Genomic DNA, 12,444 nt, shown 5'->3' with positions numbered 1-12,444 from the left:
TGCGATGTTTATTTTTTGAGAGAGAGAGAGAGAGAGCAAGAGCAGGGAAGGGGCAGAGAGAGAGAGGGAGACACAGAATCTGAAGCAGGCTCCAGGCTCTGAGCTATCAGCACAGAGCCTGAAATGGGGCTCAAACCCACGAACTGTAAGATCATGACCTAAGCTGAGGTCCAGGTGCCCCTTGGTTTTGTGACTTTTCAAAACTCTTGTCACATCACATCACATCACATCACAGCCAGGGATCTCAAAACCAGAGCAGCAGGCATGCTCTTGAGCTCCTCTTACCATCTCTGGACTGTGGGTCATTCCCAGAGCTACTTGGCCCTACTCCACACCTCTTAGTTACTAAAGGCTTCCTTTATGAAGATGCAGAAGTGACAATAACAATATTGAGTGGGAGAGGTTTTGTCACTCCTGGATGCCTCCTTATTCTGTCAAAAGACTTGTGTTCACGAGAGACTAGACACAAACCTTCAAGTGCTTGACCTCCCTTGGATTCTTGGGTCTATCCGGGCTCCTATGTTGGCTTCTGGCAGGCAATGACCCAGCTTATGCTTCAAGTTCCCATCCTGGTATTGAGTGGCAGCGGACAAAATGGCAGCCACTGGTGTCTAGCGCTGAGCACTTACACTGGGTGTGTAAAGATTCAGGTCTGTGTCTTAGAGCACCACCAGGCAGAATCTGACATGGCTTTGACAAAAGGACCACCATGTGAAGTTACACAGGTTGTTCATGGTGCAATACTCTGAGAAGCACCATCGTCTCTAGTTGTAGTGGGCAACTTTCTGGCAGGTGGCAAAAGAATGTACTAAATAAAGAGTGACTTTTTCTGATTCAAACAAGGGTCCCATCTGTGCCAGTAGTGGCCTTGCCATCAAGCTTCCAAGGATGGCATGACTACGGTCCCAGGGAAACGGTCTGCTGTACCTGATATTATGGGTCTGAGACAGGTTTCATTCACTAACTTTGCCTTTCTTTCCTCTCCAGAAGAGATTTCTAACCTGACAAATCAGGTGAGGGAAGGAAAGAAAAACTTAAGTGAAATGGAGAAGGTCAAGAAACGGATTGAACAAGAGAAGACTGAAGTCCAGGTGGCACTGGAAGAAGCAGAGGTATTACCTCCAGGGAGCAAAGGCGGTTTGTGTCAATGTGACAAAACAGGAGACCTGCTTTCTAGTAATAATAGCAGCATCAACAACAAAATGACACTTCTTCTTCGAGTGTTAACTACTACCTGCTAGGGACTATGCCCAGTGCTAGATAGGCCTTATTTTATGCAATCACCCTAGCAAACTAGTGTCCGCATTTCACAAATGAAGGCATAGAGGCTCAGAGGGCAGGATAAGCAGCAGTGGGTGCAAATCTACCAATTGCAACGAAAAGAGCAACCATGTCTCTCTCATTCATCAATGTATCCTCAGTGCCTAGACCTTTACTGTTCAAAATGTGGCCCAAGGATCAGCTGCTTGGAGCTGTATTGCCCTGGAGCTTGTTAGAAATTCAGACTCCCAGCCTTCTCCCCAGATCTGTTGAATCAGAGTCTGCATTTTAACAAGATCCTGTAGTGTTCATATTTACACTAATATTTGAGAAGCACTGGCCTGGAACATTGGCTTGGTGTGTACTAGAGGTTCAACAAATATCTGTTGAATCTATTTATTCATTCAACAATGAATAAATATCCTCACACCTCCTCCTCTCTTTAAAAAGAGTCAGCTAGGGGCGCCTGGGTGGCTCAGTCGGTTAGACGTCTGACTTCAGCCCAGGTCACCATCTCGCGGTCCATGAGTTCGAGCCCCGCATCGGGCTCTGGGCTGATGGCTCGGAGCCTGGAGCCTGCTTCTGATTCCGTGTCTCCCTCTCTCTCTGCCCCTCCCCCGTTCATGCTCTGTCTCTCTCTGTCTCAAAAATAAATAAACGTTAAAAAAAAAAAATTAAAAAAAAAAAGAGCTAAAACCCTTTTTTTCCCCCCTAAAAAACTTTAGTTTTAAAAATGGGATTCAAAGTAATGTTCTCAAACATTTGCCCGGAAAGCTCATCTTTGTACAGATTGTGTGACAGGAGTGTTTTGAGTGTTCTGGATTATAAGTTCAAGAGCAGCCTCTGCCTTTATCCCTCGGGGTGTGCCAGTGAGTGAAAGGACCACTGAGAAGACTTTATGCCAAAGAGAGTGACCTATAAAAAGAGTCATCTGTCGTGGTCACTAAACAGTTAACACTCCCTGCAAAGCCTTTTTTCTCATAGCTGAATTTCATCTTCTTGACCCTCCTTTAGACTAAGCACCCAGTACTTAAAACACAGCCCCCACCACTCACCCTCCAACTGAGAAAATGATTTTAAAAGGCAAAGCAGTCAGTTTTAAACAGAGCCTTTTGGAAGGTATGATAATGGGAAATTAGACCCCAAAGGACTGCTCCCTGCCAAGAAATCTCTGTTAAATTTATCTTATCACTACATTTCTGTAAGAAACCAGGCAGACAGAAGACATGTCCATATATATACCCCACATACAGAGTTGTCAAGTGGATGGCTTTTGACGCGGCTGTTGCCATTTTGTGAATAACTGTTTCCCTCAGGTCTTCTCCATTTCATACAGAACCTTTTATTTGCTACTGTGGTGTCATGTCACCTAACAAGGCTGGTTGGTGAAAAAGTTGGTGAAATGTTTCATTTACTTGCTCCCTTTGGTCTACTGGCCATCCTAGGCAGGGATTTCCTAAAGCCACCACTTTAACCTAAAGAAGTAATTTTTATAGCCAAACTTTCAAGCACTATGACAGGTCTGTGAGAGGTATGATTGGGCAGGGACAGTTTTAGTCTCGTATAACATATAGACTTTCCTGTGTATTGAATTGACTAGCACGTCCTAGGTGAGAAGGCCGTGGCGCTCCTACCACTTACTGCCACTAGATGGCATTATATTCTATTTGCATTTTCTCAAGTTTGCATCTTCGGCAGCACCCATAAATACTTCATCAACTTGGACGTGTATTTGTAAAATTGGGTTATTTGTTTTCCTGGGTGAGCCTTTATGAGAATCTTTATCAGATTATTTCTGAAGCCCACAAAACTCAAATTATCCCAAGTCACCTTCTCCAAAGATTCACTTTCTCTGTGGATTCTAGAGGTTGAGAGGTGACAGTTTCCCCTGAAGGAAGGGCAGCATTTCCTTGCAGGAAATTGCTATCCAAGCATTGGTTTTTGATTTATTGTCTCTGATATTGAAGGTAGTGTTGAGGAAACAGCAGCAAGGCCTTAAGGCATATTAAAATTCCTAACATCTTTCTTCTTTTTATCTTGAAATTGCTACTCAGTTTTATTTTCTCCTTTTGGTTGCATGTGGTAAGCATGCCTCAGAAGAGGCCATAAAAATTACTCTGGCCCTCAGGACTACCTGCCAATTGTTAACTGACCAATAGATTGTTGTCACACCTGTGTCCCTAATAAACATCTTCCTCAGTATCCTCCAAATATTTTGTTTGTTTCTACTGCAATGTAAATTGTATCTTTGGAATAGACTTTAATGATTTGATCAAAGCTCCACTTTTAAACTTGAATCACCTTTATAACATCCCTGGCGGTAATTGCCTTGCCTATATTTAAATACTCAAAGGGGCAGGAGATTTCCCCAGCTGTCAAAGCAATCCATTTGAAGTAGTATTAATAATCACGGTGGTGACGGCTCACACTGAGTGTTTTGTGTCAGGCACATCCTAAATTCCTTTATTGTTCTTCCTTTGACACTATTTGGACACTATCCTGTTTCCTGTTCTCTGGCTGCTTTCACCTTTTTCTCTGTTCCTCCGTGATGTCCAGAATTGAATAAAAGATTGCAGGTAGGAGTTATCACTTTCCTTGTTCTAGCTTTGATCCTTTTATTGATTCATCCTGAGGATCAACTATATTAAGAAAAGTCCAGAGTAATGAATTAAAAAGTTTAAATATAGTCACAGACAAGATTGAATCTTTCTATTTAAAAAAAAAAAAATGCTTTAGAATTCTAGTTCTTGAACTACAGCCAAGAGCCCTAAGAATGTCAAAGCTGTAAGTGACGTGACAAACAAAAGCAGTCACTTGTCTCTCATCCTGTTCCAATCTTCAGGGAACTGATTTGAACTTAGAGGCCTCCCAGCAACTCCAAAGAGAGCTGCAATAGTGACACACATTTTGAGGAAAAAAAATTTTGTATCCATAAAGTAGACTTAACTTAGTACTTTTAATTTATGTGTTTCAGGGAGCTCTGGAACGTAACGAAAGCAAGATTCTTCACTTCCAGCTTGAACTCTTGGAAGCTAAAGCAGAACTTGAAAGAAAGCTTTCAGAGAAAGATGAAGAAATAGAAAATTTTAGGTATCTGAGATTATTTTGATGAGCCACATTTGCATATTCCAGAATTCTTGACTGAACAGAACGTGCTGTGTTTGGCTGCCTTTATGGCCTCTGCTGGAACATTACCAAAGAAACTTAGCCAGTCTAACCCTATGCCAGATCTTTCTAGTAAGCTCACCACTATTAATCTAAAGGAACACCTCTACGCAATTACTGTCTGTTTTTAGGATTTTCTTATGATTGAGCAGCTTCTGTTCTCATAGAGACTGAAGAGAACACAAAAAAAGCATAATTATATGTACAAGGGCTGTGGGCACTACCCGGTCTCCCCATAACAAGTCTCTTGGGCATTCAAGAAGCTGACTGATAATGCTGAAGAGTGGAAGAAAGGAACTAAATGTGATGCCGTACATTGAAATTAATGCCAGATCAGAGTGAAATTTTCACACACCCCCTGCCTGCACCTGTAGCCATTTGTTTGGAGAGGGGCGGGAGCCAGGAGCTAAGCTGCTTATTGAATCCCTGTTGAAGAGGCTGAGTCTTAATGGTCAGGAAACTGAATTAGACAGGACTCATGGGTTGCAGCATCTTTTCTTAGCCTCATCATAACAAGCTGATGACTTTAGACATTCCACTTCTTAGCGTCTCAGTGAAGTGAGGGGATAAAAGCAGCCCCATACATGTCGCAGAAGGTGGTGAGGAGGATCAGTGAGCTGATGTTGGCAAAGCACTTCACACTGTATAGATCAAAGGCACAATTATAAACACATGGAATTCACTGTGATTATATCATTTATCTGATCTGTTCCATTAAGTCAGTGCCATATGTCAGCAAGGAAAATCACTGGAGTCTGAGTTTCCATGGGCAACTTGCTTTCAACATGTTTGTTAAAACAATTTTTAAAAAATGTTAATATAGTCAGTTGAACTGGCTTCTTTCCCATAGCCCCAATTCAGACAAAACTCCCATGGGGGTCATTTTTTTTTAATGAGAACATCAAGCCAAATTTGGCCCTCTGTGTGCTTTGAGTTATCCTTGCTCGCTCTCTCATGGACACTTGCCTCTCTAGGACTGACTGTGAGGATGAATTTCGGTCTACTTAAGAGGCCCTGACTCAGTGTCTAAAAGAATTTTTTTTGATGAAGGGCAAAACATCAGGCCTTGATATTTGCCCTACTTCCTTCCATGAGGAACAAAAATGAACGTTTCTTTGTGCAGTTAAAAGAAAAAAGCTCATTTTAGGTAATGTCAACCCTGCATCTATTAATAGACCTGGCTTAGGGAAAAATGAATCCTCAGAGAGTCTGCCTCTCGTCAGGTACATCTGAATGTCTTAGAGCAGTTCACCAATTATAATAATCTTAGTGCAAAGGAAGCTGGAGATCCAAACAGCCAGGGCTGGGAGAAGAAAGAGCTGAACTCTAGGCTGGGGCTGTGGAGGGGCTGAAAAAAGAAGAGGCGGGCTAGAGGGTGGGGCGAGCTAGTCAGGAGTTTTAGTTAATGATCCATAATAGCTATAATAGGTACATCCGGAAAGGAGAGATGAGCATATCTTACAAAATATCACAAGTGCCCTTGCAGAACGTTTCTGTGCCAGTGCAGAATGTATCAGAAGCCTCTGTTTAATCTGATTATTTGGTCTGGCCTCAGGGGCTGGGAGAGGAAGGGGCCCTGAGGAGTCTGCACAGAATGGCAGGGAGAAGCACTAGGAGAGCAGAGGATTCTGAGCAATCAAGATAAGCCAGGTAAATTCTAGAACTTGAGGAAAATATGGCCTGAAGGCAAGATGAGTTTCTAGGTCCTGCGTCCACATAAACCTTGGGAAAGGCCACAGAGACTGAAGGAAGCGTGCGAGGAAGGGACCAGAGAAGCCAAAGAGACTCAGAGGCAAAGATAAGAGCCCTGAGGGTTCTGCAGAGGGGTGATTCATTCAACTCCTCCTCCCCTGAGCTCCAGCCATCATCCTGGGAGGACGTATGTATCCTCAGTGAGCCCCAGACCTGTTGGTGGTGAAAGTATGAGCAGCTGGGATATGTGTCATATGTTTTGCTTGTTCAATACATATTTGAGCACTTCATGTTGGCCAGACACTGGGCCTGCTATTCTTGTCGGGGCTTCCTAAACTTTTATGGATTGATGGGGCTTTCTTTCTTTCAAAAACGTTTTTTTTTTTTTTCCTACAGTGTTCTAATTGACATAGGTAGAGGTAGGGAGGTGATAATGCAGTCACTAATGGAAGGAGAGGAGGAGGTGTGGTGGCTGGCTTTGGCCCTCTCCATCCTGGATACAGAAAAGGAGGCATAATGGCAGTTAGCATGAAGGCCAACTGGTGGCCCTACCTGTCACCTGCGTCCAGTTTGGCCACAAGACTCAGAACTGGGTTGAAAACAAGTTGGTCAGGTGGGTCCTGAATTTTCAGAGGCCACAGATGTCCACAGGTGTTCACAGAGGCCACCTCCTCCAACTCAGGGTGTTCAGGGAAATGCTGAAGTATGGGAGTGTCTTGTCACTGGCCGAGGGCCAGGATTGACCCAGCCTGTGTTCTCTCAGGCACAGCCAGAGAGGTGCTGCTGACGGTCTTGGGAAGGAGGGACTGAAAGTCCTGCAGTCCAAAGCTTGCTTTGGTTTGATCGCCTCTGGAAGGGTTAAACAAATTTTCTGTAGAGGATGAGATAGTGTAGGGAAGAAAAAAATTCTCCTTACCCTCTTTGGGTCTGTGACTGATCCTAAGAATTAAACTGACTTAAGACAGTTTAAAAGGAGAAAAGTCTACATGTTTTATTGAATTTTTAATCTCCATGGGAGCTTTCACAAAAGAATGAAGACTGGGGGGACACAACCAGAGCAGGAAGTTTTATACCTTTTAGACAAACAATAAACTTGTGAAGAATTGATAAGGCACAGGGATTTGGGCTTGTGGTAGCTTAAATGCTAAAGAATTAACAAGGTTTGTTTAGACAGCCTTCTTGGCCCTAAATTCACTCTTTGTAACAAGGATGTCTCCCTTCCTTCTGTACAGGGGAGGGTATCTTTCACAAGGGAGGTTTATGTCCTGCATTCAGGGAAAAAGGGCAGAATTTAGATTGATCTTCCTGCTTCCATTGTTTTCTCAAATTCCTTGAGCTTAAGATATTTAATATGCCAAGGTGCCGTATTTTGGGGTAGCATTGGAGCAGCATCAATGGCAAATATTTTTGGCTTTGCAGGTAGGCCATAGGGTCTCTATCTCTACTCAACTTTGCAATGTAGCTTGAAAGCAGTTGTACACAATAGGAAATCAAGTGGTCATGGCTGGATTTGGCCTATAACTTCTAGTTTGCCCAACCCTGGCCTCTATAGCCTTAGGGGTCTACACATTATTTTTAATGTTCCATCATGTTTTCCTTCCATTTGGCCTGTTCCTCAAAACTCAGTGATGTCAAATTTCACACATGGTCTTAATTTATAAGCACCATCAAACTTAATTTCAGTTATTGTCTGAGTCTCTGCCAAAAGAATGTGTTTAAGTCTCTTCTCATTTCTAAGGAAAATATTTTAGCATGTCTTCAAGAAATAGGATTTCACACTCAGGCATGGTATTTGGTTAGGAAAATACCTTGCTAATCATTTTAAATCGAAATTATATGTATTAGAATTAAGGAAAATCTCACATTTCTCTGATACAGGTAAACAATATCGCAGGAGAAAAAAAGTGACCTAATGAATTGACTTTCCATTTAAAGTCATTATAACTTTTACAAGTTTTAATGTTGTTGTTTTTTTTTAATTCTAAATTTGAAAAAAAGTGTAACATACAGTGTTTTCTTCATCTCAGGTGTACAGTATAGTGATTCAATAATTCTATACACAACTCAGGGCTCACTATGATAAGTGTACTCTTAATTCCCTTCACCTAGTTCACCCGTTCCCCTACCCACCTCCTGTCTGGTAACTATCAGTTTGTCTTCTATGGTTAAGTGTCTGGTTTTTGGTTTGTCTCTTTTTTTCTTTGCTGGTGTGTTTTGTTTCTTAAATTCCACATCTGAATGAAATCATGTGGTATTTATCTTTCTCTGACTTATTTCATTTAGCAGTATACCTGCTAGATCCATCCAAAATTCCACTCTTTTTTATGGCTGAGTAATATTCATATATAAATACATAAAATGTGTCACGTATATACATATGTATATACTACATCTTCTTTATCCATTTCTCTATTGATGTACACTTGGGCTGCTTCCCAAGGGCTTCCCCTGGGCTATTGTAAATAATGCCTCAATAAACATAGGGATGTTATCTTTCAGTCTTTCAGTCTGAAATGAGTCTCCAGCAGGCAGCAAATAGGTGGGTCTTGCTTTTTTAACCATTTGGTCACCCTATGTCTTTTGTTTGGAGCATTTAGACCATTTATATTCAAAGTAATTATTGATAGGTGTATACTTATTGCCATTTTGTTACTTGTTTTATGGTGTTTTTGTAGTTCTTCTGTTCATTTCTTCTCTTGCTCTTTTCTCTCACGGTTTGCGGGCTTTCTTTAGTGATATACCTGGATTCCTTTCTCTCTCTCTCTCTCTTTCTCTCTCTTTGCTTATCTATTACTTGTTTTTGATTTGTGATTTATATATAGCATCCATTTAGCAGTCCCATAAGTTTGAACCCATTCTTTACTCTTCTACCCTCCATATTTTAGGTATATGGTGTCATAATTTACATCCTTTTATTTTGTGAGTCCTTTAACTGATTTTTATAAATATACTTAATTTTACTGCTTTTCTGCTTCCTACTTTTCTTACTCTTCCTACTTAAAGTCTTTCTACTCATAAAGTCTCTGATATTTCTGGGGCAACTGGATGGCTCATTTGGTTGAGGTTCTGACTCTTGATCTTGGCTCAGATCATGATCTCACTGTTCGTGAGTTTGAGCCCTGTGTCAGGCTCCCCCTGCTTGGGATTCTGTTTCTCTCTCTCTCTCTCTCTCTCTCTCTCTCTCTCTCTCCCCCTTCCCTGCTTGGGCTCTCTTTCTCAAATAAATAAAATTTTAAAAAAAGTCTCTAACATTTCTTGTAGGGCTGGTTTAGTTGTCCTGAATTCCTGTAACTTTTGTTTGGGAACTTTTTAAGTTTCCTTCTCTTATGAATGATATCTTTGCTGGATGGAATATTCTTGGTTACAGGTTTTTTCTTTCAGCACACTGAATGTATTATGCCACTCCCTTCTGGCCTACAAAGTTTCTGCTAAAAAAGTAGCTGATAGCCTTATGCGGTTTCCCTTGTATATAAATGTTTTCTTTTCTCTTTCTGCTTTTAAAATGGTTTATAATTTCTTTTTACCATTTTAATTACAATGAGTTTTGGTGTGGACCTCCTTGGGTTGATTCTTCTGGGGACTCCCATTGCCTCCTGGATCTGGATTTCTGTTTCCTTCCCCAGATTTAGGAAATTTTCTGCTATTATTTATTCAAATAATCTTTATGTCCCATTTTATCTCTCTTCTCCTTCTGGAGTCCCTACAATGCAAATCTTATTGTGTTTGATGGTATCATTGGGTTCCCTAAGTCTAATTTCAGTTTTTATTATTTTTTTCTCTCCTGTTCAGCTTGATTGCTTTGCATTACTCTGTCTTCCAGGTTGATGATATGTTCTTCTGCTTCCTCTATGCTTTCATCTAGTGTATTTTAAATTTCAGTTATGAGTTCTTCATCTCTGGTTCTTTTGTATGTTTTCTATATTTTTGTTGAGGGCCTCACTGAGCTCCTACATTCTTTTCTCAAGTCCAGTGAGTATCTTTGACCATTGCTTTAAATTGTCTTTCAGGCATTTGTTATCTTGGTTTCATTTAGCTCTTTTGCTGTGATTTTTATCCTACTCTTTCATTTGGGACACATTTTTCTTTTTCCTCATTTTGTCTAACTCTCTGTATTTGTTTCTATGTGTTAAGAAAGTCAGTTACATCTCCTACTCTTGAAAGTAGTGGCCTTATGAAGATTAGTAAATAAATCTTCCCATATATCCTAGGAATTTTTCAAAATGCTACCTCTATGCTGTATCTCTGAGGGACTGTTTGTCATGCTATGTCTTTAAGGATGGGGTTCAGTTTCATATTGCTCTCTCAGAGGCCATCCCGTTGACTTTTAAAGTTCCAGGTATTAAGCCTAATTGTAGGAACTTGTGAGGCCAGGCCCTTCTTATTTTCATAGGCAGAGGTTATAGGGTTTGCCTTCCCTGTATGGGTTCCTAGTGCCTGGGGTGCTTGGTGTGAAGAGCTGTTTCCCTTAACTCTATGTGTCTCACTCCTATGGACGATCCCATTGGTCCATTTAGCTCTTGACCATGTCTCCATCTCCACCCTTCTTACTGCCTTCATTGTTGTCTCTTCTCTAATTTTAGCTGTGGAGAGTTGGCTCTGCCAGTCTTTGTGATATTTTCTGGTTTATTTACACTGATATAGGTATTATCTAATTGTATCCAGGGGATGAGATGGGCTTAGGGTCCTCCTATTCTGCCATCTTCTCTGGAAGTCTATATCACATCTTCTTTATTCATCTATCGATGGACACTGAGGTTGCTTCCATGATGTGGCTATTGTAAATAATGCTACAGTAAATATAGGGGTGCACGTATCTTTTTGAATTCGTGTTTTTGTTTTTGTTGAGTAAATATCCAGTAGTATAATTACTAGATCATATGGTAATTCTATTTTTGATTTTTTAAGGAACACCCATACTGTTTCTCATAGGGACTGCACAAATTTGCATTCCCACCAACAGTGCCTGAGGGTTCCTTTGTCTCCACATTCTCACCAATGCTCATTATTTTTTGTTTTTGATTTTAGCCATTCTGACAGGTGTGAGGTGACATCTCATTGTGGTTTTGATTTGCATCTCCCTGATGATGAGTGATATTGAGCATCTTTTCATGTGTTTGTTGTCCATCTGTGTCTTTTTTGGCAAGAAGTCTATTCAGGTCCTCTGCCCATTTTTAATCATATTATTAGCATTACTATTATTTTTTGTGTTGAGTTGTATATGCTCTTTATATATTTTGGATATTAATCACTTACTGGATATATTATTTGCAAATATCTTTTCCCATTCAGTAGGTTGCCTTTTTGTTTTGTCAATGGTTTCCCTTAAGTTGTAAGTTTTTTTACTGGCTTCTCTCTTTCTTTTTTTTTTTTTTTTTTTTTTTTTTTTTTTTTTGTATCTGGTTTTCTTTTTCAAACTGCATTTCATGTCAGGATGGGGGCAGGGGGGAATGAAAGAACTTCTTACTATATGGTCCTGGTCCTGAGTGCTTCATTTTTTTTTTAAATGTACTTGGAAGAGTTTTCATTTTAAAGATTTATTGACTATGCATGAAATGTGTTGATTGTCTAGAGGCCATTCTTTAAGCCTGTATCATATCCAAGCCTCTCAAACCATAGCACTTTCTACTGTCTGCAGGCACTCATGAAGATTCATAAACAACTGTGTAAAAGTACAGTTTGAAACATTGTCTGCTTAAGTAGAATGTATGTCTGTATAAAGGATTTTGATACCAAGCTAGGGATGCTTTAGTGTTCCTGTATAAGGAGAGTCAGCTGTGGCAAAAGTGAGTTTCCCCAATATAAAACAAAAAAGTGTCTTAAAGCTTTTAGTGATGTTGATAGTATGAGTCACTGTATAAGTCTGCTTGGGCTGCCATAATGAAATGCAGACTGGGTGGCTTAAACAACATAAATTTATTTTTTCACTATTATGGAAGTTGGAAGTCCAAAATAAGGTGTTGGCAAGTTTGGTTTCTCCTGAGGCTTCTCCTTGGCTTGCAGATGGCCGCCCTCCTGTCATGTCCTCACATGATCTTTCTTTTGTGCATGTGAATCCCTGATGTGTTTGTGTGTGTCCAAATTTTCTCTTAATCAGATTAAATCAGATTATCTCTAAAGATAGTCACATTCTGAGGTACTTGGGTTTAGGGCTTCAATATATAAATGGGGAAGTACATATTCAGCTATAACAGTCTGGATTAACTTTATGTACTGGTATTCCTGTAGGATTATGACCTGGAAGCTGAACAAAAGCCCACAACCAAGGTTAGTCATGAGAGGCTGATCTCAATTTGTGGGGGCCAGGGACATAAGGTTAGCACAGAAGAG

General features: G+C 40.5%; 1 protein-coding gene across 1 annotated transcript in view; it reads left to right on the top strand.

The window, feature by feature from the left end:
• Positions 1 to 12,444, top strand: part of MYH15 (myosin heavy chain 15) — a 151,082-nt gene that overhangs the window by 108,467 nt on the left and 30,171 nt on the right. Inside the window, exons 33-34 of the mRNA XM_042902997.1 lie at positions 988 to 1,112; positions 4,235 to 4,350. Of these exons, the coding sequence (XP_042758931.1) occupies positions 988 to 1,112; positions 4,235 to 4,350 (241 nt within the window). The remainder of the gene's footprint in view (positions 1 to 987; positions 1,113 to 4,234; positions 4,351 to 12,444) is intronic.

This window comes from Panthera leo, chromosome C2 (assembly GCF_018350215.1).
Source record: "Panthera leo isolate Ple1 chromosome C2, P.leo_Ple1_pat1.1, whole genome shotgun sequence".
NCBI lineage: Eukaryota > Metazoa > Chordata > Mammalia > Carnivora > Felidae > Panthera > Panthera leo.
The sequence above is the reverse complement of the archived record's forward strand: the minus strand, read 5'-3'. Positions and strand labels throughout refer to the sequence as shown.